Source organism: Pygoscelis adeliae, unplaced genomic scaffold, assembly GCF_000699105.1.
Source record: "Pygoscelis adeliae isolate BGI_AS28 unplaced genomic scaffold, ASM69910v1 Scaffold449, whole genome shotgun sequence".
In the NCBI taxonomy this organism is placed as follows: Eukaryota; Metazoa; Chordata; class Aves; order Sphenisciformes; family Spheniscidae; genus Pygoscelis; species Pygoscelis adeliae.
This window is the reverse complement of record NW_008825574.1, coordinates 290,876-318,152: the sequence shown is the minus strand read 5'-3', so window position 1 is coordinate 318,152 and position 27,277 is coordinate 290,876. Positions and strand designations below refer to the sequence as shown.

At 42.1% G+C, this 27,277-nt stretch overlaps 1 protein-coding gene across 1 annotated transcript in view; it reads left to right on the top strand.

The window, feature by feature from the left end:
• The window catches only part of KDM4A (lysine (K)-specific demethylase 4A), a 28,989-nt gene extending 3,686 nt beyond the window's left edge, over window positions 1-25,303 (top strand). Inside the window, exons 2-21 of the mRNA XM_009332542.1 lie at window positions 161-336; window positions 1,457-1,571; window positions 2,422-2,615; window positions 4,127-4,176; window positions 4,711-4,814; window positions 5,867-6,004; window positions 6,912-7,162; window positions 7,937-8,127; window positions 9,417-9,778; window positions 11,590-11,710; window positions 12,343-12,521; window positions 14,818-15,022; window positions 15,314-15,390; window positions 16,139-16,194; window positions 17,156-17,264; window positions 18,258-18,446; window positions 19,098-19,268; window positions 19,766-19,885; window positions 20,460-20,552; window positions 21,616-25,303. Of these exons, the coding sequence (XP_009330817.1) occupies window positions 161-336; window positions 1,457-1,571; window positions 2,422-2,615; window positions 4,127-4,176; window positions 4,711-4,814; window positions 5,867-6,004; window positions 6,912-7,162; window positions 7,937-8,127; window positions 9,417-9,778; window positions 11,590-11,710; window positions 12,343-12,521; window positions 14,818-15,022; window positions 15,314-15,390; window positions 16,139-16,194; window positions 17,156-17,264; window positions 18,258-18,446; window positions 19,098-19,268; window positions 19,766-19,885; window positions 20,460-20,552; window positions 21,616-21,756 (3,042 nt within the window). The 3' untranslated portion in view covers window positions 21,757-25,303. The remainder of the gene's footprint in view (window positions 1-160; window positions 337-1,456; window positions 1,572-2,421; window positions 2,616-4,126; window positions 4,177-4,710; window positions 4,815-5,866; window positions 6,005-6,911; window positions 7,163-7,936; window positions 8,128-9,416; window positions 9,779-11,589; window positions 11,711-12,342; window positions 12,522-14,817; window positions 15,023-15,313; window positions 15,391-16,138; window positions 16,195-17,155; window positions 17,265-18,257; window positions 18,447-19,097; window positions 19,269-19,765; window positions 19,886-20,459; window positions 20,553-21,615) is intronic.
• The last annotated feature ends 1,974 nt before the right edge of the window (window positions 25,304-27,277 follow it).

The following is a 27,277-nucleotide window of genomic DNA, read 5'->3' as shown; positions in this document are numbered from 1 at the left end:
GGCCGGGCCGCCTCCGCCCTTTGTTTACCCCGCGGCGCCGGTGGGGCGGGCGTGCCCCGGCCGGGGGTGCTCAGTCCGACTTCCCCAAGTTTGATGCTTTCCCTGGCAGCGGCCGGGCCGGTGCGCTCGGCGGTTAACGGGTGTGTTTTCCTTCCTGCAGATAGTTCCTCCGAAGGAGTGGAAGCCGCGGCGGTGCTACGATGACATCGACGAGCTCGTCATCCCAGCGCCCATCCAGCAGGTGGTGACGGGGCAGTCCGGCCTCTTCACGCAGTACAACATCCAGAAGAAGGCCATGACGGTCCGGGAGTTCAGGAGAATCGCCAACAGCGACAAGTACGTCCCTGCCTGCGTCTCCGTGCAGATAGCTACCGCGGGAGTTCCTGTTGCCCGAATTCCCCGGGACCAGGTCCTCGCTACGGACTGGTGCTGGTCACAGGCGTGAACGTAACGCCCTGGGCAGATGAGGTGTGCTTGTGAAGCTGGCTGTGTGGATGGGGACGTTTGTCGCTTGTGTCATTTGGCAAGAGGATATGTAATGCCGGCAGAACTTTTTATTTCTGCTGTGGACTCCTGTCTGTTTGTCCCTAGCAGCTAGACCATCAAAATATTTACTGAGTAGAGTAGTAGAGAAAGGAATGTTCTTGACATGAAAAAAGACACAGAGAAAAAATCACTTTAAAAGGAGTTTAAGCAAAACAGCCTTAGAAATCACTATTCAGAAATGGCATTGGAATTGCCAGCTGCACTCTGCCCACTAAAGTTTATTTTGTCTTGCAAGAGCAGTACGCATCAAATATCTTAGGGTTCTGTTTCTCAAATATAATAACTTACTAAAAATTACTCTTTAATGCTCTATATGTAATTGTCTGGAATATATATATCTGGAATATATATATATATACACACACACACATGTTAAATAGGTGTTAGAGTGTAAATTTAACCCCTCAGTGCTGCACAAAGAGGCCAGTATATAGTTAGCAGGGAATGGACATCAAGAGCAGATATTTTGTTGGTAAACTGAGTGTGCTTGACCAGTTTACTAGCAGGTGAGTCTGGGAATGTTTGTTACTTTTACAGTGGCAGAAAACTTTGGTTTTGGTTTTTTTTTTCAAGTTGTTCTTTGTATCATTTCTGGTTTTGACTGCATCCTTCCTTGCTGAGTAGCAACAACTAGAAACTGAAATTGTTCTGACCCAAGAGAAGTGCACAAAGCAGAAATGAAAGTAAACTGAGAAATGGGGAAGGTAATTTTCTTCCTGATCCTTTGTTCCTAAGTCTCACAGGAGCAGAGCTGTGGCTGCTCTCATTGCTGTTCTGGGAGGTAGGGATCTGGCTGATAACACTTACAAGTGTTTTTGTTGTACCTTTCAATTCTTTCAGTGGTGGAGAACGTTGGTTTAGACTCATCGAGTATCAAACTACAAAGTCTTTAGTATCTTTGTTTTTTCAGGTACTGCACACCCCGCTACACGGACTTTGAAGACCTTGAACGAAAATACTGGAAGAACCTTACGTTCAATGCCCCTATCTATGGTGCTGATGTTAATGGCACGCTTTATGACAAGGTAAGAAAACTGTTTTGGTTTTCAAGTAACGGTTATCCCTGTATATTGCATTCCATAACTACTAATGTAGCATTTGAATTTTCACTTTCAGAGTTAATGACAGTCTAGCAGAGTTCCAGCTTCTGGAGTAGGCAGGAACGCAATAAACCATTTGTTTATAACATACTCTCCATTTAACCCAGATGGTTAAAGAGGGCTGATAGAGGTAACATTCTAAGGGACCTCTGTTAGCGCTTCAGTGTAATACAGTTTAGTTCAAGAAAGCAAAAACAGCTGTTGCGTAAGTGTTGCTTTTATACTGCTTTGTCCTGAAAAGCATATGAGAGTTGGAGGTGTTGATCAGTGAATGTGCACTGCTTTGGTATCCACTAGTGCATGTGTTTTTTGTGGGAGAGCTCTGTAGCCATTATGTGTTAGGATGATAAACATTAGAAAAGAGTATGCATTCTACTTGCTAGTCTCCTAAATTATGATGATTTATTCTTTTAAAAGATGTTTGGAATGAAAAGTGTTTCTGTTCAAGAGGGTTCAGACATCAGGTCAAGCTCGCACTATTGTTCTCTGCTCTGTAAAGTCTGTGGCTTCATGATTATTTCTCCTTCCTAATCTTTATGTTGGCCGATAACTTTTTTTTTCCTCCATAAAGGTGGCTAGTAAACAATCAGTATGTAAGCTAACACCATGAGAAACTTTTATTTTAGGTGAACTAGCTAATGGTTTGAGCTGTGCCAGTAATGATTTGTCTTGGTGTGCTGTTTCACAAGTGTCTGATAGCTTTTGCAACTGTTGTCTTAGTTGTGTGGTTCTGTTCTCCCTAATGCTTGTTTAACATGAGGCTTGTGTTTTGCAGCATGTAGATGCGTGGAATATTGGCAGATTGAACACAATCCTGGATATTGTGGAGAATGAAAGCGGCATAACCATTGAAGGAGTGAATACTCCTTACCTATATTTTGGCATGTGGAAAACTTCCTTTGCTTGGCATACCGAGGACATGGATCTCTACAGTATTAATTATTTACATTTTGGGGAACCCAAGTCATGGTAAGATTTTCTAGGGAAGCTTCTAGATGTAGCAAAACAATACCATAAAATATTGGAGTCAAAGTTGTGAAGTTAAGAGAGTTGACTAAAGGAGTTACCACCCCTCCGATCTTGCACTCCAGTAGTATCTGATGACAAGAACACTAGAACCCTGTAAGGAACTGCAGAGCAGCACATGTCCGCAGTAGCATTTGTTTGGTTACCTTCTAGAAAGTCCATTTGTTGTCCTGATGTAAAGAGTTCTTCAGAATTATAATGTAAGGTGGACACTCTCTGCTGCGATAGGGCCAGACCTTGGAAATTTGCTTATGATTTCCCGAGGCTCTAAAATGACCATACAGAGGTAATATGTCTCTTGTCATGCAGGCACTACGGGAACAGGCAATTTTTAACAGACTTTGAAATGTGGCTATTTATCATAGATCTAAAAGCAGGCTAGTGATCTTGCTGAGTGGTTTGTCCAGTGTCTGAGCTTTCATGATTGTTTTCAGGGGAGGCTCACGAATTTTTCTGTAGCATGGGTTGCATTTTAAGAGTGAATCATTCCCTTCTGTTCACAAATAAATTTCTCAAGCAACTTCAACAATAGTTTCCATGGCAGTTTTGTTGGAAACTAGTATTTTTGGCTGCCTTCTAATACAACTTTGAAGTAAAAAATAATAGCTAGCGCCATGTGACCAGTGAACAACCCCATGCAGCGGCAATAGCGTGGGATCACGAAACAGAATAGTTCAGTCAGATAAACCTTTTGGCCATTGCTTCTTTTACAGTAGTACGTGGAAGAAGTTAACTTTGCTGATACCTTAGTCTGATTTATTTAACACGGAACTCCATCAAGAATATAGCTTGCTTTCACTCTGGAGTAGAGCGCTAAGTAGGTCATTTTATTTACTGTAGTCAAACCAACTAGGAGTTTTGCGGTGCCCATAAAAAGGTGCATACAGAGAGAGAGAGAGAGAGAGACGTAGCCCTAAGACGTAGCCCTAAAGACCATGCGGCAAGTTGTGCACGTGTTAAGGATGTGGCATTGCGTCTGACTTAGTGCCATCTTGGTCTGAGCTGCTGAAAGAGATGATTCCATTTTCTCTCTTGGTCTGTGTTCCTCCTTGCACTGAGTATGCTAGCGATTGCACAGCTGTGAACCGAAACAGGTCGGGAAGCGCTCTTCCCTTTCTTCTCACAATTCATGTTTTGCTGCGCAGATCTGCTAATTAAATGCATCAGACTTTTTAGTTCCGTGACTGCTTAAGCAAACGTCAGTGGATGAGATGGTCAGTTTTTGGCTTTTGATTTTTCTTGGGGTAGAGACGTAAAAGTCCTTGATAAGGATTTTTAGCTTTATTTCTTTCAAAGTTTCATGATATAGTGTAGAGATGGTTTTCTTGGGTTTGGGTTTTTGTTGGTTTTTTTTTTTTAAAATTCATGCCTTGATGCCTGTTTATGATTTCTAGTCAAACTTTGAGATTTTGTCATGTCACTTGAATTTAACAGACTTGTTCTTATGACTACAGGTACTCTATTCCTCCAGAGCATGGGAAGCGACTGGAGAGACTTGCAAAAGGTAATCGGGCAATTCATGTCCTGCCTTTTGTGGAAGGTGGGATGGACAGCTGCAACAGGTTTCAGCTCTTTTGGAGTACAACATGCCTGTAACATTTATAAGAGCACAGGCTGGCATGACTGAAATGATAATTTGCCTTTTAGAATATAGATTATATTACTTCTGAGTGTTTGTTTATAGTATACACACAAGAGAAATGTCACATTACAAATAATGCAATTGTGGTCTGTCTAACCTTTAATGAGAAAATCCTTAACTATTTATTATTAGAACTGGAAGGTTACAGCCAAGGGAAGATCCTTCTATGTGCAGTCTTTCTTATGCTCTTTCAGACTAGCATCTGTTAAAGATAAATCTCCAGGAGTTGTCCTTTTTCTTCAGAAGGCAAGCTAGCACACTTCAAATAAGGTGGTCTGTACTCGTAGGCCTAGGGAGAAACGCTGTTTAGACAGTAACTTTTCCTAAAAATTACTGAAAAATTTATTTAGTTCACAGCAGAATGGTAACATCTCTCCTTGCCTTTATTTTAAACAGGTTTCTTTCCAGGAAGTGCCCAAAGCTGTGAAGCATTTCTCCGTCACAAGATGACCCTCATCTCTCCATCAATTCTGAAGAAATACGGCATCCCATTTGATAAGGTGTAGAAAAGCAATCACGGTTATACTAGCTCAGTCAAGAGTTCATGCAGCTCTGTCTCATCTTTAACAGTAGCCAATAGCAGATGCTTAGAGAGGAAAATAGGAACAGGGAGGGTTTAAGGCAATCCTTTCCCACTGTACCTCCATTTATCCGGCAGTTGGGGCCTGAAAGTTTGAGACAGAAAAATCTGTCAAGGACTATTAAAAACAAAGGCTCTGTCTTCTGTGAGTTTTTTTTTTTTAACTTAAAACTGTACACAACATCCTGTGTTAGATTAACTTCACTGCTTAGCTGTGTGTTCAGTGAAGAGAGATTGTTCTTTTTTTGTTTCAGACTTGTCCCCTGCTAATTTTGTTTGTTGTGATCTGCTTCTTCAATAGAAAATACGGCTTGTTCCCTGTTAATTTTTTTTTTTCATTACATTAATAACTTTATAGACGTCCTTACTTTCTCAGGTGATAACCTGCCACCCCCCCCCCACACACACACTGAAGATCTAGTCTTTGAGCCTTTATTCAGAAGTACTGTCACATCTGCGTGGGCAGCTGAAGGGTTTTGTTGTCATGAACCTTTGTTAGACAGTGGGGAAATGTTGAAGAGCATCAGTGGAAGGCTGTCTGAGAGTTGTACTTGAATATGAGCAGCAAAAGAAAACGGTAGTAAATTTCCGAGTTGTGTGTTGATAGAAATTTTACTTGGCCTTAGATACTGTTCAGCCAAACCTGTAGCTGATGCAGATAAATACCTTTATGACCTTCAGATAGCTTGTCACAGAGTATTTCGTATGTATAACCACTTCTGTGCTATTTTGACCAGTTGTGTTGTGTTTTAGTAAAAACCTGTTGAGTGTTGCTTTCCAGTAAACAGATACCTTCACTATTCTCCTACTTAAGTATCAAGTCTATCCATTGAAGCAAGTAACTCCAGCCACCATCTGTGGGGGGGGGGTTCAGATACACTGCATGAGGGGTACGGGAGCTCCTTTTATTCAGACCCACCAAGTAGACTCTTAAGTTGTGAATAACAATCCAGTGTCTCAATTGTCTTCTAGGTGACACAGGAGGCTGGAGAGTTCATGATAACCTTTCCTTATAGCTATCATGCTGGCTTTAATCATGGCTTTAACTGTGCTGAATCTACCAACTTCGCTACTCTTCGGTGGATCGAGTACGGGAAGCAGTCTGTACTGGTAAGTGGTCTGTTGCCATCCTATTGCGTACAAATAACCTAGTGCTCTGCTGCTCATTAAGCCCCCAGTGTTTGTTCTAAGGGAGTGAATTCAGTGCTTTGTCCATTTAAGATGTGATGCTTGCTTTCTGATACGGTAACAATGTCCAGTCAGCCTCCTGTTTCATGTCCTTGTTTCAACTATGGATAGCATATAACATGTTTTTTAGCTTTGTGTAGATCGAGTGAGGCTTCAAAGAAAAGCAGGGAACTGGTGGTCTGTCCAAAGATGAAAGGGTGTGCTTGGTGGTCGGGACTCGGCAATATTTTGTCTGATACTTTAACCATTATTTATTGACTGTTTAGCCTGGAAGTATGACTTTGGTAACTTAAGTCACTTATCAAAATAAGTACCTTGGCGGAACCTTTAGACTGGATAGTGTTATATCCCTGTAGAGGTGCTTTACAAACATGGATTACGTTTTCAAAAGTTACGTTGAAGTGAATGCTTTGAAGCACTAGTTGTAACCATGCCCAGACGAGGGGAACCTCTGCTGCTCTGGGTAGGCCCAGAGTCTGTATGGCTCCGACTTCCTTATTGTAGTCCCTGGTTTTGCTGGCTGTTTTTGTATGAGCTCATTTTAAAACAGTCAGCTTCTACCAGCAACTCTCTAAATAAGCTGGTGAGCTTGCTTTCTTAGTTATTGTGATAACATCTGGTTTTCTGTTTTTTCGTTTTTGCTGGCTTTTCTGCCCAGTTTTTAGTAACTTAATATTAAAAGGAAAGAGTCTTGAGAGTTCTGAGGCTCAATTACGTGTAACTGTGGGAATTTTTTCTTCAGTTAAGCTCCTGAAAGCAAAGTGATAAAGGAAGGCAGAGTAGAATTGCTGAGTATGTGGCCTTACTTGAATATTTTTTGTGACTTCAGTGCTCGTGTCGGAAGGACATGGTGAAGATCTCCATGGATGTGTTTGTGAGGAAGTACCAGCCAGATCGTTACAAGCTTTGGAAAGCCGGGAAGGACGTGACTGTCATTGACCATGCTCTTCCAACCCCAGAGGCAGCAGAGTTCCTTAAAGGGGATCTCATGCAAAAAGTCAAGAATGGGAAACAGTGTGCTGAGGAAATGCAAACAGGAGAGACATGTAAAGAGGAGGTGGACGGGGATGAGACAAAAAGGTAGTGCTTTATGTAGTCCTCTGCTTTTCTATTGGATTATTAGAAATTGGACCCAGCTGCAATTGAACATTTGCCATTCTGATAGCAGTCAGAGTTAGCAGTAGTCTGTTTTCTTGGGAATAGGGTTTACTCTTAATAGTTCCTACTGTTTGAGTCCACATTGATGATGGTCTGTGGTAGACAGGAAATGCATCGGCTTGGAAGGTAGTTCTTCAACTTTGGGCAGACATCCAAAGCCTGGATTGGAAGTGTGCATCGTACACTGGGAGGCCATACGAAAAAGGAGGTGTATTGGGATCATGGGACAGTACTTGCTAGCAAATTCTGGTACTACCAGCGCTGCAACATCAGTGTGCAGTTCCTGGTTGCTGAAGGTACACAGGCTAATCGTCTTAGATTTTGCAGTTAAATCTTTTTCAGCCAGCGTCAGCTACTATTCCTAAAGCTGTCTTTGGTGGGGTTTTTTTGTTGTTAGTTTGGTTTGCTTTGGTTTTTGTTTGGGATTTTTTTGTTTGTGGAAGGTAAAGAATGCCTGGCTAGAACATAGCTGCCTAATACATGATTAACAGATGCTGAGGAGTCATCCCTAAGGATTACTGACTCTGCTTCTGTAAAGGCAAAGAAAACACTTCAGAATAATTTGGAAACTATGTGGCTTGCCAGATGCTGTCTCATAAAACACTGATCCAAACTAGGCTTTATGTTGTGCATCCAGGCACAAATTCTACAAGCTTACGTGTTTGGTAACCTGACACATGGATTTGTCTTCTGTAGCATCCCCAAGCATCGCATAGGAACAAAAAGGCACAGGGTCTGCCTAGAAGTGCCTCAGGAGGTGAGTGAGAGCGAGGCCTTCCCCAAGGAGGAGCTGAGCTCCACACAGTATGAAGCGGATGTGGCAGAGCCTCGTGAGAGACCTACGAGTGAACTTGTGCAGCAAGGTGAACAAGGGCTCAAGCTTCCAGGTAACTGTGTGTCAAGCTTTATCCTGGTACAGGGGGCCAGGATATTATTCTTCAGGGGGAGAAGCTGCTAGAGCTGAATCTGGGGCACTCTCTCATATGATGCTAGTCAGTAGGACGTTGTCATGTCCAAAAAAGCAGACTCTAGTTAGTCAGAGCCATGGCAAGCACTTCAGAAATTTACTGTCATGAGACTTGAGATATTACCATTTGATTTTTCAAGGCCAGAGAGTGCATCTAGAACAATTTTAGGTTGCGCCCTTTAGTTAAATGTCTGACACTTCTGCCACTGGTTTGAGTAAATGAAATAACAACAGCTTAAATTGTTAGCTTTTGTGGCCTTTCTGTGGATAACTCCTCCGTGAGAATTATATAAAAAAAATGTTGGGGGAGAGCAAAGGTGTAGGCAGCCATCCTGTAGCTGCTTCAATGACTGACCAGGTAGGTCACGGGGATGTTGCATTTCAGCTGAATTAAAAGGAACAGGAAGTATTGTATGAGACTTGCTTAAGAAATCGGTGTTTCTAGCTTTTGATTTTTGCTCTTTTTTTTTTTTCTGTCTGCCTGCATACAGAAATGTATTGGATGCCTCAGTAGTTTAAGGTCCTCTGTATCCCTCTTGTGTAATGTGACCTGTTTATAGAAATTGCTTAGTAAAACATACGCACGCTTCCTGGTAGTGTGGGTCTGGTATGCTGTATAGATGTTTTATTTGTAATCAGTAGGCTGGAGGAAAATTAACGTGGCTTGTAATGGGTCAGTTTTCCTTGCTCTTAAGGAAGGAGCAAGGGGCCTGTGGAACAATATAAGAACATGGCAAACATATGTAATGTTTCCCTCTAGTATTCTGTTTTCCAGCCTTTTGCAGCTTGTATTTAATAATCTTCTATTGGTTTGTGTGTTTTTATTTTTCTTCTATTAAGTCTCCCATGAACCCTTGTAACCTCTTACCCACAGCATCATGTGGCCAGGAGTTGGGCTGTTTAGCTATGCTGTATAAAGGATCATCTCTGTTTGTTTGTTGTTTAACTCGTGCTCTGCTCGTTTTGTTTGATATACCCTAGTTCTTGTACCGGAAGAGGCAACGAGCAGATGCTTTTACTCTGTCTCTCTCTAAGCCAACCATGATTTTATAGGTATTTGAATTAATGATCTGCTCTTTACATGACTTTAATGTCACTTTTTTTTGTGTGTAGTAGTTTGCTTTCCTGTTTGGCTTTGTGCAAATGGTTGCACAAATGTTCTCTCTGCTGCCCAGACATTAGAAAACATGAGTATATCTTTTCTTCTAGATCATGTGGACTCCACGAAATTTGAAGAACTGGAAACAGTGAAGCTTGAGGAGGAAGAAGAGGAAGAGCAAGAAGCAGCTGCATTGGATCTCTCCATTTCACATGCTTCAAATTCCACTTCAGTTTTGACGACTTCGAAGCAGAGTGCAACTTCCAGCGTTCAGCCCAGCTCGCCTGCGTATTCTGGTTCTTCTGACTCTGAATCGACTGATCTGTTGGCAAAACAAACTCTCCCTGGGCCAGCTGGGGTGCTTACAGTCCATAGCTATGCTAGAGGGGATGCCAGCGGATCTGACAATGAACAGACTTCAGGAAAGAAAGCCAGTGCCACCACCAGTGTGAATGAGCAAGAACTGGCAGAGGTATGAATGGCAGGAGTACTGAAAGCTTAAGGACTGTATTACATGCTCACAGATTTGCTGTGACAAAACCTCCTATCTGTGCAGATTACATTTTTGTTCCATTGGTGTTTGCATAGCAGGTTGCTTAGCTGTTAATGTGTTTTTTAATACCTATGGGTTTTGCTAAACAAACAAGAACTAAGATGAAAGTCTTATACTCTTACTACTTCTAGAAAACAAATAGATCCCTTGTTTTGAGAACGTCTCTAAATTATTTAAGTGCTCTAAGGGAAAGGGTAGCTTGGTGGTTTTGATATGGTAGTGTTAACAGGCTGATTCAGGTCCTTTTACAGTAATAGACACCTATTTGTACCTAAAATGAAACTAGTTCAATCCAGCCTTTATTATGAGTGCGTTAATGTTTGAGGGGTTTTTTAATATAAAATCGCATACATGTGTACATCACTGTGTCCCTTTAAAAAAAAGAAATGATGGAACAAAAATTATTGGTTGGGAGAATGTAAATCTGAGTGTTTAAGAACTGCCAATGAATGTTTTAGTAGACAACCCAAGAGAAGGCTGTAATAGTTAAAATCTTACCTGGTGGTGTCTTTTCAAATTATTTTGTTTCCCTCTTTAAATCTGTGTTTAGAGAGTGGGAGGCCAATAATGATTATGTCTTCAAAATTCAGGAATTACAGAAACAGAACAGCAAATGGGCAAATCTGTTGATAATTAAACTGAAACTGAGAAAGAGTTCTCATGGATATTTTAAACTAAAGAAATTCTGTTGCTGGTACTGATATCTCCATTGCATACTCCATACAGGGAAAAGGTGAAATTTTGAATAGGTGTAGATCGTTTTCCCCAGTATGGTGTATTTTGAAACAAATTTTCCATCAGATGGTAACTGGGAATGCTAATTTCCATTTCAATAAAAGCATTTCTGTTTCTTAGAAGTTTTGTATCTAACTCTATGTAGCAGATCAGAGATAATGATTGTTATGCTCTCTTCTGGCTTCTTTATGAAGGGATTTTAAAAATGTAAGATGCATTTAAGCTAAGATTTGCTTCAGAGGAAGCAAATTCCTCTCAGAGGAATAACAGATTAAGAAACGCCCTCCCCCCCTTTTTTTTTATCTACTGAGAGACTTCCTGGGCTGTTAAAATCATTGCTTTTATCGCCTTGCTTGTCAGGTTAGTAGTAATTTTGTCAGTGTGTCACTTGTTTTTACATGAGGCTAAGGGAAGAGGAAATAACTATTGTTGTAGTCTCCTTCTTCCAGTCTGTCTGGAAAGACATCAATGCAAGTAATAAGCAGAGGGTGAAATTTCATTTAAAATAAGCCTGTTAGTTTGAGATGCTAATGAACTCTGTAATTTTTTTAAATTTTATTATTTTTTAATTTTAAATTTGGAATTTTTATGTTGACATACAAACTGAGGATTTCTCCAGAATGCGTGAGACTTCTTATCATGGCTTTTCTAAGTTGAACCATTCAACTTGTCTGTCTTTTTTTCTGTCTTTTACATGATTCTTATGTAAACAGACTTGCATTTTCTAAAAGGTACGCTGGGACCTGTGAAAAGTCTCTATTGTAATGGCTCAACAGAGCTAGTATAGCTCTATCTGGTTTTCCCTAGCAAAAGTGCTGCAAGCAGTTCTTTCAAAAACTTAGTTATTTTAGAGCTAAATTAGTTTGTTAGAAATAAAATCATGGAAGCGTGTGTGCATTTTGTGGTGGTTTCTTTAAGTTCATAATAAATTCCTTTAAAAATAATGTCAGAAGGACACGTGCTAATTGACTGCTGAATTGCTTTTCCTTGTCCAGGTAGCAAAGGAGTACATAAGATCAATGAAGGAGAGCAAGAAGTCCAAGGGCCGTCGCCAGCCGTTGAGCAAGCTCCCACGCCATCACCCGCTCTTGGTTAAAGACTGCATTAGTGATGATGGTAAGTAAGCCTTGTGCTCTTTGGGAAACTGTAGAGAGGGTCTCAGCTTCTGTGGACAGTGTGGGGTATTCCATTAACTGGTGATAAACAGGAGTCAGCAAGTGATGCCTCTGCATCCTAGACAAGGTGCTTGTCTCTCTGTTTTCTGGTTTTGGGCTTTTTTTTTTTTGGTATTTGCATCATTAAACTCTTCTCTCAAATGGCGTCTGTCTTTCCTGTTCCATTCTCTGGAAAGTCACAACTCTGAAAGGAAAATTAAACCAGTACCAAGAGACTGTTGCATAATTGCTTCTGCCTCAGAGTGTTCCAGTAATTGATGTAAATACTCAAGATTTAAAAAAAAAAAACAACCAACCAACACCAGATTTTTTGGCTGACAGTCTTGACGTAATTTGGAGCTGGTGCTGTTCTCACCCAATAAGCCTATCTTGTGTCTGCATGGTTGCTTGATTAGTAGAAGCCTCATAAAGAGGAGACCGAGTTACTGGCTCCCATCACTCTTCTGTCAATTTGATTTCTGGCAGTCTTTCTGTCATCTCTATTCATAACTTCTTGCCTTATTTAGTTTCATTTACAAGAAGGGTATCTGTAAAAGGACATATAATCACTGAGTTAATGATCTCTTATCACAGAGGCATCAGAGCAACTAACTCCTGAAGAAGAGGCTGAGGAGACAGAAGCGTGGGCCAAGCCACTTAGCCAGCTGTGGCAGAATCGGCCACCAAATTTTGAGGCTGAAAAAGAATACAATCGGACCATGGCTCAGCAATCTCCTTACTGTGCTGTTTGTATGCTCTTCCAGACGTATCAGGTATGTAGACCATGTCTGTTAATGTTATCATAGATATAACTGAATAAGTTGCTGCTGCGATGCATAGTTTTAAAGATGTCATTTTGCATATTGCCAGTTAACAACAGCTGTATCAGTCTTGCAGTCTTCCCAAGGAATTGTTCCAGGCGAGCACAATTGGGTGAACCTCACCACACCTGTGATGGACTGCCTGTGGGTTCACAGGGGCTTGCTCTGCTGTTGAGCAGATGCTTTTGTGTTCTGTGGCTTTTGCTCGAACCACAGAATGGAGCTTGAATGTTGCTGGAGCTGACTATAAAATCCCATTTCTCTTTTCCAGACTGACACCTTCACTCCTACTCTTTTTTAAAAAACACTTCAAGTCTACTCATAGCACATGGTCTTTGGGGAGCTGGCAAAGAAGACGACCTTTTACTTAAAAGGACTTAGGGTTGTGTTTGTGGATGGCATAAATAGAACGCTGTCTTTTCCTGGGGTATATCCATACTGACAGTAGCTATGGCATGTGAAAATGTGCTTTAATAAAGTGCGGCTGTAGCAATGCATAGTTTGGGATGGGTTGCAGAACCCCTTTGTCATGTTGACTAAATGCTTAGGTAGGAGTCCCACACTGAATTTTTTTCTGTGCCTAAGCTAAGTAATTTTAAGGTAGCTTGAAGAGTTGTCTGGTTGCATGTTCCGCCTGCAACTTAGAGATAGTTTGTCCCTTCCCATATGCTAAGCGTAGTTGATTAATTTGAGATCACTGTATGATTATCATGGCACTAGAAACATGTTCACCACAGTTTTGGAAATAAAGACCTCAAATTTTTGTTGAGGGTTTATATTGCATGTAGTTCCTAATTTCCATGAAAACCATAGACCATAGTTTCTATTCAATCTTGCTATTTCTGTCTGAGAGTAGGTTCTTGTTAGGACTGGAAATTCTACATAGAAGCTGCATAGTACATGGATTTCACTGGTGCTGACAGTGTATAAAGTTAACAATTTGAGGACAGTTTAAGTTCTGTTAGCTTCTTTTTTCTGAGTTCTAAATGCTATTAAGCAAAAAACTCTAGCTGCAGGTTTTCAAATGTCTGTCTACACCAGGCAGTGAAGCAGAAACTCTTCGAGGATTTGAGCTGTGGTTAGGGTCTTTGTTCCAACTTCAGAAGGTCTATAGCAAGTCTGGGAACTCACTTCAGTTATCCATTCAAATAAAAAATTGGCACAAAATGCCAGACAAATAGTCACTTTTCCTTTGTGAAGAAGAAAAAGTATCTAGCTGCTTGGAAAAAGAAGTTGCATTTTCTTCAACTTTGTTACAGATTTCCCGCAGTCATTTAGTCTTTTGCTTGACATGCAATGTTCAGTGTAAATCAGTAAGTTTTACAGAATCTGAATAAACAAGACTTGTTGAAAACATGTCAGTTCCCTTCCAACTGTGATCCTTACCTGGACTTTTTTTTTCCCTACCTTTTGATGGACTGTAGGAGGGACAGTGCAGCTTCATTCTGCTACTGCAATTTCTGCTAATAATATTTTTAAAAGATTAGGCAAGCTACTTTTGTGGTGGCCTATGAGGTACAAAAGATGGTTTGAAACATTTCCTCAAAGAGAAAGATTCATTTCTATTTAGCTGTTAAGAAGGGTAACTTGAATGAAAGCATATCTCTGTAAACTTTACATGTAATTGCTGTTTGATTTGACATTGGTTTAGATGAATAAATCACAGAAGATTAGCCTGAAAGTCTCCTCGGCTTTAACTGGGAAACTGTATTGTTAGTCTGCTTATTTCCCAGGAACAAATTAGTTTCAAAGCCCATTAGACTTGTTCAGAACTACACTAGGAAAAAATAATGGGGATTGCAGTAGGTATCTACTTGTGTGATCATAATCCTCCCATATTGAGGTGAGGTAAGATAAACGTACAGTGTTGGATAGCAGTGTTATGATCCTCTGTATTAGAGGGTGGGGGGATGCAACAGAGGTGTTGCCCACAGAGCATGAGGTGGGCTTGGTGATTCCATCTCTTCTGTCGGAAGAGATGCAGTTTGATGTGTATCTTGTTGCTCATTAGAAGGATGCAGTTCAGACCTTACATTTAGCCATTTGGGTAGAAAATAATTCCATTCTGAAGCTGCGGTAGCTGAGGATTCTATAAACAAACTATATTTTCACCTAACCTACTAACTCTAATCTTTCAGCACCTTCATTCTTTCTTTAAACTGGGTTTATGTATGGAATAATGGGTGAGCAAAGATTACGTGAGACAGTTTTACTTGTAAAACTTAAATATCCTGTCCATCCCTTACAGGCAGAGTGTGGAGGCAGCAGTCAAAACTCTGGAGTAACTCCAGCTGCTGTGGATGGGAAGATCCGAACCAAACCCCTGATTCCTGAAATGTGCTTTACTACAACTGGCTGCAGCACTGACCTCAATCTTTCAACCCCCTACTTAGAGGAAGATGGAACCAGCGTACTCATCACCTGCAAGAACTGCCATGTCTGTGTTCATGCAAGTGAGTGCATCTAGACTTAACCCTAAACTCTGGTGTCCTCTGTAGTAAGTCTGTACATCATAGCAAGCCACTACCAGTCTGTTTAATGTACAAATAGACCAAGTTCAGCCCTTATCTGGATGGTATATACTTGAGTGCTGGCCGTTGAAATACGGAGTTGGCTGCATGGATAACTTGAAATATACAGCATCATCCTTAGGCTCGTTGATTTTAATTCCTGCTTTACTTGTGGGCCCTAGGGGAGTGGGTCTGAGTTTAGGTAATCTCTTAAGTGAGATGTGTCTATTCTAGGTTGTTACGGTGTATCCCCTGACAAGGCCACTGAAGACTGGATGTGCTCTAGGTGTACAGAAAATGCCTTAGAGGAGGTAAAGTTTCTTGTAAGATTTTCACAGATGGAGTCTGGTACATCTGGGCACTTGCTACAAAGTTCATTTCCATAGTGGTTTTTTTTTTTTTTATTCCCTCCTGTGAAAAGAAGGCAATTTAGAGAATGTTTAGGAGCCAGTCTGTTGTACTTTGGCGCTTTTTAAAAGGCATAGCAATATAATCCTTTTAACTAGTGCAAAGCTGCTGAGTTCACTTGAGTCATAGAGAAGATGTTCTGCATGAATGTGGGAACAGCTCCATTGTCTGTCTTACTTTCTGTTTTAGAAATAGTAGCTACCATAAACTGACTTCAGTTAATAACTAGGGAGGTGTGCACATGTGAAGAAGGCAAGAAGAATGGGATTCCCTCAAAAAGCTATATAGGCTCTAGATCAGCAGAAGGGGTCAACCTTTTGAATTGTATTTGCTCCTGTTTGTTCCAGATCCTTTTACACATCCTCAAAGAATATAGGGTATTGCAGTTGTAAAAGGAACCCATAACAAACAAGTTGAACAAGTCTTCAGTGGTAGGTCTGCTTGCCTTTGACAAACTTGGAGTCTATATTTGTTGCCCTAAGGGTAGCAGCTTTTGAGAGCTAAAGTGCTGATCTGTACAAGCTAGTTAGCTCACTTCTGACAGTGAAACCATGTTCTTCCTCTGGACGTGCATTTGGAGGAGGAAGTTCTGAAGCAGGTGTACCGTTCTGGACCTCACTTTTTCAGCTACTGCTTTCTTCCTTGTGCCAGGACTGCTGTTTGTGTTCATTACGAGGAGGAGCACTGCAGAGAGCCAATGATGACAAGTGAGTGTTCCAGCTTTTTTGGTCTTAAGGGAGAAGCTCAATTCCTAAGTACCTGAGGGTAAGCTAGTAAAGCCAATGTCTGCATTTGGTGTAACGGAGTGACCAACACCACCTTTCACACTTTGTGTTACTGGGGGGGCTATGATAAAGTGTGTTCATCGTGTTCACATGCAGCAATCATCATCTCTTCAGGTAATGCCTCGCTCTCGTTCTGTTGACAGCAGCTGTTAATTGCTTTGCATTTTATAGTGTAGAGGTGTAGTGTGCAGAGGTTATAATGTCCCACATAAAAATAAGATTCCTGATGAGATAACATCTCTCAGTACCTTCTCACAGAGGATTTTTGATTTCTCCATGTAATGTGCGGTGGCGATGGAGACAAAAGATAACCATAGCTTTAAGTAGCACAACATATTGAAATTCAGGGTACCTCTGCAGCAAGTATACTGCATAGAACTGCCCTGTCCTGTGTCCTTTGGTGTGGTGGATCGTCTGAAGTTATTTGGTGCAAAATAGCAGGGGGACAGACTTGTAGCACCGTGGAGTGACTGAAACTTGGCCTCCAAAGATTTTGTGGATGTCATATGCAGCCTCAACCTCTTGGACACGGTCTCAAAAGTAATTCAGTAGTGACTGAGCAGTTGCTATGAGACAGGTCTGTGAAGGAATAAATGTATCAGGCAGGCTTTTGTAATGCAGGTATGCAACCAGCACAAGCCACACTAAATTGCTGTCCTGTTAAGCCTGTTAGTAGTAGATTGGAAACATGAAGAAGTCTTGGTTTTGCCCCACGTGTGCCCTGTTACTAGCAGTAGGAAGGAAGATTACTGCTAGTTCTCAGAGGCTATTTATTGTGGTTTATATGGCAAACTTCAACAGAACTGTATTTACTTAAACTCCAAAGTGTCCTCTGTCGGCCTAATGCATGTTCATTTCTTCTTCTCCTCTTCTGTCCTGACAGGTGGGTTCATGTGATGTGTGCTGTAGCTGTACTGGAGGCAAAATTTGTGAATATTGCAGAGCGGAGTCCTGTAGATGTTGGCAAAATCCCCCTGCAACGTTTCAGACTGGTAAGGATCACCTGTGCATCACTGCTGAGGTTTCAAAGTGTCTCTCCAGTCTGTTCAGAATCTGTGAGACTTTGCTTATCCCTCCAACCCCAAGTCATCTCCTCTCCAGACTGAAGAATTTAATCTGCTCTGTTCTTTGTATGGGAAATGGCAATTGTCCCTGTTGCTGTTTTTTGAACCTTTCCCATGTTCTAGTATATGCTTATTCAGATGAGGAGCGAGCAAGGGGGCACAGTTTTCCATATGTAGCAAATGACATTTATACAGTGGTGTAATGGTGATATTTGTTTTGTTTGTTATTTTTCTAATCCCTCGTATTTGACTTGCTTTATTAACTGCTGTTGAGCACTGAGATGCTTCAGGATATGTGAGGCATTTGTATAATGAGTGAATGTCTTCAGGAAGAAAGCAACTGTACTTAACTCTTCTAATAGCTCAGTGTTGAGGGGAAAATGATTTTAACTGCTTTGCAAATGCTAATGCATTACAGATAATATTCTTCTCCTACAACAGGCCATCAGGCCTCACCCAAGTGTAATTCGGTCACTGGTAGTAGTGATAGAATTTTAACTGTTACTTCTGGGGTTTGGGGGTCAGGGGAGGGTTGTCTCTGGTCTTTGCTCATTATTCTAATCTTGTTGCTCCTCTCTGTGTGACTTAATAACCAAGTGCTGAAAGGCCCTGTTGACTTGGAGCATTATAGACTGATTTAATCCAGCAAATGCTGTTGCTAGCATCCTTGAGTCGCATGCTTTGTGCTTGTTGAGCTGGTAGATACTTAATGTACATTTTTTCGTCTATGGGGTTACTTTAAATTTATGAATTATTGCCTTGTCATAAACTAGAGCTGGTAGCCTTCTGCTTCTTTTTATGGGAAAGTAGCAACGCTCTCACAGAGAGTAAATGGCACAGTATTAGACACTTAGACCAACTAGCCCTTTGTGTGGGGTAAAAGCTAGTGCCAACCAATAACCTCTAGTTTCCTGTCCACAGAAATGCATCTTCTGCAAGAAAAGAAGAAAGAGAATTGCAGGTTGCTGTGTACAGTGCTCACATGGTCGGTGTCCCACATCCTTTCATGTCAGCTGTGCCCAAGCAGCAGGAGTCATGATGCAGCCTGATGACTGGCCATTTGTTGTCTTCATTACCTGCTTCAGGCATAAGATTCCATCTCAGGCAGAGGTGAGTAGGTGTGTGACTCCCAGGATTTGAACTGCAGTATCTTGGAGGGACTGAAGAGTTTGGCCCTTTCAGAATATTCAGTATAATCTAACTATGTTGGTCTTGGATTCTGATCTCAACCTTGCTGCTGCTCTGAGTGATCTTAGTCAGGTCCTTCATTGTATTTTGGTTTGCAGCCCAGAAGGACTGAGAGCGTTACGTCCCTCCTGTGGCTGTTGTAATGAGGAATAATAGTGGGTTTTATGCTGTGATATTTAATATGCAGGAGTTAGTGCTGGGACTCCAGCAGGCTGCATGAGTGGTCATAGAATTTCATGTTTAAGGGATTGATTAGTTTATAAAGTTCCCATGTAGCCCTTTTAGCCATCAAAACTACAACAGTTTATTAGACAATATTTACTGGAAAGGCCTTGCATTGCTGTGAAGAATGAGAGCTTAATTTAGTAAGTAAATTAACAAAAGCTGCATCTAACAGATTAGGCTTAAGCATTTGAAATACCAGAGGCAGAACTTTTCTAAAGATGCTCCTGATGGTGTCTTGAGTAGAGTTACTCACCTCATTTTGCTTCCTTGTCTGCCAGCACTGGAGGTATGGTCCTCAACACATTCTTTATTGAGTCATTGTATAAGAAGTGATTTTTCTCTTCTCAGCGAGCTAAGGCTGCGCTCCAGGATCTGTCACCTGGACAGATAGTCATCAGCAAGCACAAGAATGGTCGCTTCTATCAATGTGAAGTGGTCAGCCTTGCAAAGGAGACTTTCTACGAGGTCAACTTCGATGATGGTTCCTTCAGTGATAACCTGTATCCAGAGGACATTGTGGTATGTTATGCAGTGGGAGCCTGGCTCCGGTAGAGGGCACGTGATGCGCGTCAATTCTTGCTGTTGCAGAGCAGACACACCAGGGGATCTGGTAATTGTTCCCACCCTAGGTCGTGTTGTGGCTGAGATGTGCTGCAAGGGGGCCTTAAGGGTGTTACATGAGACTGACTTAACTGAGGGCACATAGGAACAGGTGTAACAGGGAGTGCAGCTAATCTTTGTCTGCTTAGCAGTGGTAGGTCTGAAGGAAAACTTGCTGATACTTGCATACCATTCCTGCATGAAGTACTTTGAAGTTGGGCCCACTGTTGGGATTTAAATACAGATGATATAGATAGATGTCTGTCAGCCTAGTTCTCCATCCCTAAAATGGAGTAATTGTTGGCGTGGTGTGCAGTGTGACTGAGATGGACTCCCTGGTGGCTTGCTGAATCTTCGCATAAAGAATCTGCTTACCCTTCTCCTTGTCTCTCCCACCTTTTTCCTTCATGCTGTAGAGTCGAGACTGTCTTCAGTTAGGTCCCCCTGCTGAAGGGGAAGTTGTGCAGGTGAGATGGACAGATGGACAAGTTTATGGAGCCAAGTTTGTCGCATCACATGCCATCCAGATGTACCAGGTACAGAATTGTTGTCTGAAAATTCATCATTCGTAACAACCTGATCATGTTAACAGAGCTGTTCTTAGAGCCAGCAGACCTATATGAGAGTCATGCTTAAACACTTCAGGGAAAGTTACTCAGTGTTGTCAGCAATGCCAGATGCTGGAGTTAAGAGCAAAGTGGTTGCTTGCAGCTCTACTTACATCTGGCTACCTACTTGAAAGTGTCAGCTTCTGAAAAATTGCTGGTCTGCAGTTCTTCAGCAGACTCTGTTCCTGTAGCTTAACTACTTCAAATAAGTTTGGTTTTGCTTTTCTCTGTTTAGTGAGAGGGCATCATGCCTTGCACACTTCCAAAAGGATGAATGTTTAGGCCCTATTAAAGTGACCAGCCTTACTGTCGTGGGACTGGTGAGGTTTTGGTTAAAGTCTGTTGCAGTGTGCCTACCTGCATATCTATCTTATAAAATACAAGTGGTAGAAGATTATTTCAAGAGAGGCCTCTGTGTGGAGGAGAAGGCAAGTTCTGGGTAGCTGTGGGAGGGTTCTAACTTCTGAGACTTCTGGCAGAACAACTTCTGGTTTTCTTCTAGGTGGAATTTGAAGATGGGTCACAGCTGATGGTGAAAAGGGATGATGTGTATACTCTTGAAGAGGAGCTTCCTAAGAGAGTGAAGTCAAGGCTGGTAGGTAAACGGGGTGCAAACTTCTGCTGAAGAACCTCGTTTAACTTAATTTGTCCTTGAAAAGCAAGCTGAGTGCATGGCAGCAAAAGATTACAGTCTGATGCTCTCCTCAGTCATTGCGAAGCTTGGTAGTAGATCAGGCTACAAAAGCGAAGTTCTGTCTCGCTCTGGAGAGACTTTAATTCTCCTTCTGCAGAGACGGAAGTTTATAGCATAGAGTCACTGTTTGGGACAGCACATTAATACCCTTTCGTGCCTGTATTCATAAGTTTCATTGTCTATTCCCATTGCAAAGAATGGCCAAGTTCCTTCACTTACCCTTTGTTCTGAAAAGCTCTTAGTAGGGTGGCGTCAAGAGAGCTGGCCATTTTTTAAAATTGTAAAATAATTCGGGTGGGAAGGGACCTCTGCAGGTCTCTGCTCCAGACACCTGTTCCAAGCAGGGGTAACTTTGAAGTCGGTCAGGGTTGCTCTGGGCTCTCTCCAGTCAAGTTTTGATTATCTCCAAGGACGGAGATCCCATAGCCCCTTTGGGTCCTTGTTCTGTTGCTGTATGCTTCCCGTTATAAAAAAACGTAACTATGGACAGCATGCTAGGGTCTCTTGCTTTACAGCATGATCGTGCACACCCTGATGCAGAACCCGTTGGCAGGCACAGAGGACGTTGGAGGTTTAAGAAAGAACGTATCATAGCTGAACCCTGTGACCAGGTGTTTAAAGATGCCTGCTCCATAAGGCACAAAATGTACTAGACTGCTTGAAAGTTGGAACAGATGAGTGTGTTTATTCCTTTAAGAAAGTGATTGTGAACTTAAATTAGCTACTCGGTTAAATTTGAAACCAGTGGTTCTTTAGATCTCTGATTACAGTTCACTTAAACTTGTACCCAGACTTTTAAATCCAGTTTCTTAAATATTTTTTTTCTTGTGTTTGGTCAGTTTTTGAAGAAGGCTGTGAATGTTCCCAAGCGTCCTGACTTGGTTCTTTCTTACATGCAGTAGGAGGATGTGGAGGCAGGGATTTGATCTGTGTTCTAGTGACTAATTCTGTTTTTTTCCCTTAGTCAATAGCTTCAGATATGCGTTTCACGGAGATCTTTGCAGAGAAGGAGGTCAGACAAGAGAGGAAGAGACAGAGAGTGATCAATTCTCGCTACCGTGAAGATTACATTGAACCTGCGTTGTACCGGGCCATCATGGAGTAAGCGCTGCCTGTGGCAGAGGAAGAAGATGCCCAGCTCCCCCAAGGATTTAAACGCTCCAGTACAACAGGCCATATTTGGATGCTTCGAATCCAGGGTTTTTTTGTTTTGTTTTTTAAGGAAGCTAAAAAGCTGATGCTCTGCAGTAGCTGAAAGGCAGCTGTTGGATAGTGAAACAGATCCCATTTGCTGAAGCTGATGCCTGCAGACTCTTGGTCTGAAGTTGGGTCCTTACTGAATAAGCCAGCTTGGGGGTGCTGTTTTCATCTCGTCGAGCAGTCTTGCTTTTTTATTAGAGACAATTTTGACAGGTGGCAAACTCTTTTGGGAGTTGTAGCCAGGAATCTTGGCAGCTGCAGAATAGTACGGTCTATTGTTTTAATTGAATAATGTTCCTGATTTTGGGAGTCTCCCTGGTGACCACACCTGGGCTTGAGCAGGCAGTATTACTGGTGCTTGAAATTGAACCTCTTTTTATATTTATATCCATCTTTTTGTCGCAAGCAGCTTCAGTCTCTTGTTTCTCAGCACCTCCTTTCTGAGGGTTGAGCTGTAGGCTGTTCAGATCCAAGCAGACAGGAGGTGCTTGTGTGAACAGGTGAAATGTGAAATTGAATCCTATAGGACAAATTATTTAACCCTCCATTTAATATTTTTGTTCTGATACTTGTTTTGACTTACTTAATCATAAGTTTAACTGTAATAGTATGTGCCTCAGAATCAATGAAATCTGTCTGGAGCCCTGCGCAGTGCAGCCTTCTAACAAGAATAGGTATTCAGCTCCCAATAGACATTCAGCTCCCAAAGAGTTTCTTCTGAGTTTCTCCCCACCCTCTCTAAGGCAATAATGACCAAAGGGACAGAGTCCTAACTCTCCCTTCTTGAAATCCAAGCATCGCAGTATTTGGGGATGACAGGGCAGCGGTATCTGAAGCAGTGCAGTGCCTCTTCTGTGGCAGTGCTGTCTGTCGTGTGGCCGCAGGCTTTTGCTTACAACAGCTAATACTGGGTCTGAGACAGATAAAGCATGCACTGAACTGTATGTATTACTGAAAGGCTGTGCAATGCTCTTCTGAAGCAGGAGTGCTGCTGTGTTGCTGTCTGGCAAAGGTTACCGCAGCATTTTTATAGATTATTAGTAGGGCACCTCTCAGTTGTGTTGGAGAGAACTTGCTACCCCAGCAATAGGAAGCTGAGTTAAGCTGGGTAGTAGGTGTAGAAGATGTGCCAACTTGCTCCTACTAATTTAAGCATTAACACACCATAGTAGGAGCCGTGTAAATACACGTTCCTTTCCCGTTCTGTAGGAAAGGGATTTTAGGCTGTGGAGCAGATTGGCCACCTTCTTTTTGCATGGAATGATGGGGTGACTTTTCCTGCTGGAGAAAATTATGGTTACGTGTTCTCCAGAAACAGTTCAAGAGGAGAATTTTCTAGTGAAACAGACCTAATGCATCCCTGCTTCTATAGGGACATGGCAATGTGTCTGCAAAGTCTGGATTTGTAACTTTTTTCCTTTTGTTACATAGGAACGCTATAAACCAAACTCTTCTGAAACCCCGGTGCATCGATTTGTGATTAGCAATAAAATGTAGTATTGTGTAGTGATACAACTCTCGATCAGAAAAGAAATAAACTACAACTTTTATAAAGAAAAAACTTATCCCTACATTTTTATAGGGTCAGGAGGCTGATAGGAGTAGCAAAGATTTGCACAACCACTGTTTCGCATAGAGGTATTCTGTCCCATTTTTGTGGTGGAATACCTCGTTCATCAGTATTGGAGGGCTTAAACAGATTCTGAAAGGAGATGTGGTTTTCCTTTGTGGGTTTTTTCTTTCTCCCATGTCCAAAACTCCTGGTCTCAGGGTATTAAATCGCTTTCTGATGAATGGGATAGTTGGCTTGATAAAACTAGGATGTGTTAAGACCGGAGTCCAGTAGCTGCAGTTACTCTGGTCTAGGCAATAGGAACGAAATTGCACTTTGATGTCTTAGCTTGTATGTAAACCTCTCTGAAGTGATGTGCTGTGAGCAAACGTGGAGAAGAGCTGGCAGGGCCTTAACAAACTTGCCTCTGTTCTGTCAGCGTATCTTAGGATTTGGTCTTAACTTCTTGTAGGCTGAACACTACCTGTATATTGCTGAAAAACATACTCTTTGTATCATCTGCCATTCTCCCTCCAGAGAAAAGGTGCCTGTGTTCAGGCTTTCTTCCCAAACTGCCATATAACTTAAATGCACCTTTTAGGTGCCACGTGCTACCTGTGCTGCAAACACCTGGCTCAACAGCTTCATCCTAAAGTGATGTCCTAGTACGAAACAGCTGGATTTGTTTGGAGTGCTGTTGTTCAACTGCAGCAGGTTTTGCCACCCACCTGTAACAGTATTGAGTGACTTTCAAGAGCTCCTATGCCTAGTATTTGTTCTGGAAGAGGAGCTTTGTTATGCTGCGTTTTCTGCGGGCTCCAGATTTGCTCTTGTCAGTTGGCTGCACTGTGTTGGAAACCGCTGCCATCCTGCACGCTGAGACAAAGGGCCTTCCCAATTTTGCTGTCAGTTCTTGTGCTGCATCGTTAAAATGTGAGCATACTTTACCTACTGCAGTGATTGAACTGCGTTTTGGCTTCTCTCCGTGAACTTAAAATTGGTGACCCTGATGTTTGAGGGGTCTATTATTATTTGACTTTGCAAAAACAATTGGTTTTCTGGCTTGAAGTATAACAGGTAGCAATAAAAGCTCTTTACAGAGCGGCTGTCTCAAAGGTACATATGCTTTCCGTTACCTGTACTTTGATCTTGACTGATAATAATTTTCTCCAGTGGTTTGTTTTTGGAAGCGTATCTATCCCTGTTACAGCATCATTCCAGTGAGGGCGAGATGCTGCCAGAGTATTGGCTAGGCAGGTGCTTCTTGAATGTGTTCAGTAGGAAATCACACTCCGTATGCCCCACAGGAGCTTTGATGGCCCTTCCTTAGGTCCATTGCACATGATGCTGCAGGCAGTAGACCTCACTTCACTTTTCATGAAGCTTCCATCTGTGACTGGTTCAGGTTGGACCCATAAAAAGCATTTTTATTATAAACAAACAGTGGCTTGCCCTTAATTTACGATGAGCTTGGCAAGCCAGTGATTACTTTTTATAAGGTTTAAAAAGGTGACTGCATTCTTTGTAAAGCGCCTGATTGCAGTAATGTTTCTGCCTGTGGCTGGACTTCTAGGAGACCTCTTTCTCCATCAGCAGACCCCTCAGATGATCAGAGACAGTACCGCCAGTAGTAGGACCCATTCTCCTTGCTCCTTCTCTCTCTTCCCGGTGTTTTGAGCTGGGTTGAATTGATTCTGCACTGTTTGAGGAGCGTAGCCACATATCCCAAGGCTTCCAATGCATCTCTGTTCTTCCATTCTCTAACTGGGCTCCTGTTGTCTGACATGTCTGCAGTTGTGCTTGTTTTTTTTAATGCAAACATGGGATGAAATCAAGACTCTGGTAGCCTGTATGTTGTTTTCAATTTGATCAAGTAATAAATCTAATTTCAAAATGGACAATCTGTAGACTAATTTAAGAACTAAAGCAATGTAACTTGGAAATTCTCATCATGCTTCTACTTTTTTCTATTAGCATTATTCCTTTCTAATACCTCCTTAATGCTTATGCAGTGAGTTCTCGGATGTCTTTCAGAGATGCTAAGTGGAGTTCTGCTGTTTAAGGACTCAGTCCAGCGTGGCTGTTCAGCTAGAACAGGGACAGAGCCACAGAGTCATCCTTCCCCACTGAAGTACAGACCTGAGACATCTGCAGTAAGAGCTGAGTTGCCTTAAGTTCCCTCTGTAGCTGAGAGTGGCAGTGCCAGAAGAGGCTTCATCAGAAAAATCTTACCTGGGTGCAGAGTCCAACAGCTCTGTTCTTTACTTCGGTGTTGACTCTTGAATTTCACAGTGCTGGTTAAGACTTGCTGAACTGGCAGTCGGGGAAAGGAGATTCTTCTACCTTAGCTCAGGGATTTTTGTTACTGATACACCGAGTGACCTTGAGTAAATTGCTTATTCGTTGTAGTATTATTTCAGCCCATATCTTTGGAGCCTAAAGTGCCAGGTATTCCTGGAGCCAGCTTTTGTAGTTTGGGAAAATGTTAACGTCTCCTCTTCCCTGACAAATTTGTAGACATTGCACAGAACCTTTAAGTGTGTGCACTTAGGTTAGTGTAAAGTGTGTAGTATTTCAGGTTTAACATGAACAACATGGGGTATTGCTAGAAGTCAAAATAAGCCTTTCCCGTCTTTTCCCATAATCATTCTTCATTTCTTTGCATTGCTGTTAGAGCTGTTCGGCAGCTTTACATTTCTCCCTCGGATGAGTGAAGAGTGCAACACTTCAGGTGGGGTGAGTGTGTTGTTGCTTGGTTCCAGTAATGAGCACCGCTGAGGGTGTGTGTCAGTAGTTTCCTTTGACCTCACCAGAGTGGTCTATGGAGGAATGGGAAACATTCACCTGATTCCTATCTTTTGAGGAACCTGTGGCAGCTCTACGCAGAAACATTGCCACAGCCTCCTTGCTGCAGCATGAGTAATGTGACAATGCTGAAGTTGAAACTGTTCTGACGGCACCTAGCGAACGAGGGAAATGTGTGGGATGGTACTGGAAAAAGATGAAAATGGTAGAGTATGTGTGTAATTTCTAGACAAAACTGAGTGAAGGTAGGAGAGCCTGAAAAGGTGTGTCCTTGGCCTGTAATTCTGCATTTAAGGAAAGTTCTCACTTTTATGAATGGTTCTAGTGGGCTGTGAACACCTTCAGTACACAATGCAAGAGAGCAATGAAACAGGCCTGCTGTCTGGGCTCTTCCACCTTAGCTGGGGGAGTTAGTCCTGCATGAGTTGCTGCCTGGCATATCCCGTGTGGGCCCCTCATGCTGCGAGAGGACCCAACACCCCAGGAATTGGGATGGTCTCATCTTCATCCACACTGCTGGCTGAAGGAAGAGCTGCCTCCTCACGGGCTGTAGGCAAGGTGGGTGGCTGGTGTGCTGGGATGTTTTCATACCCAGGCTGAAGTCCTCCACATAGAGTTAGGAGAAACCTGTCTTTGCAGCTCAAGAACTTGTACCAGCCAGTCTCATGTCCAAGCAGTACCTGTGACTGCGCTGTGATACATTAAATACCAAGTACGCTATAGACCAAAGCAAACTACTTCAGGGACTACAATGAATCAAGTCCACAGTCTTGCTGAATTTAGGGAGGCAGGGGGTGTGTTGTACCCACGGACCTCCAGAGAAGCTTCAGACATGGGGACCAGATGGTTGTGAATGTGAGTTGAAGTTAGTTAATATGCTTGGACTCTCATTTCCTCAAGTGCTGCTGCTTGTCTTGAATGCACTATCTCTGCACCTTTTGGGTTAATTTTCATGCCTATCCTCACAACAGGGATTAACTCAAACTTTATTACTGATAGCCACAAGCAGTTAAAACAAAAAAGACTCAGTATCCTGGGTGCAGGACATGGGTGCCTTTACTGTGGGTGG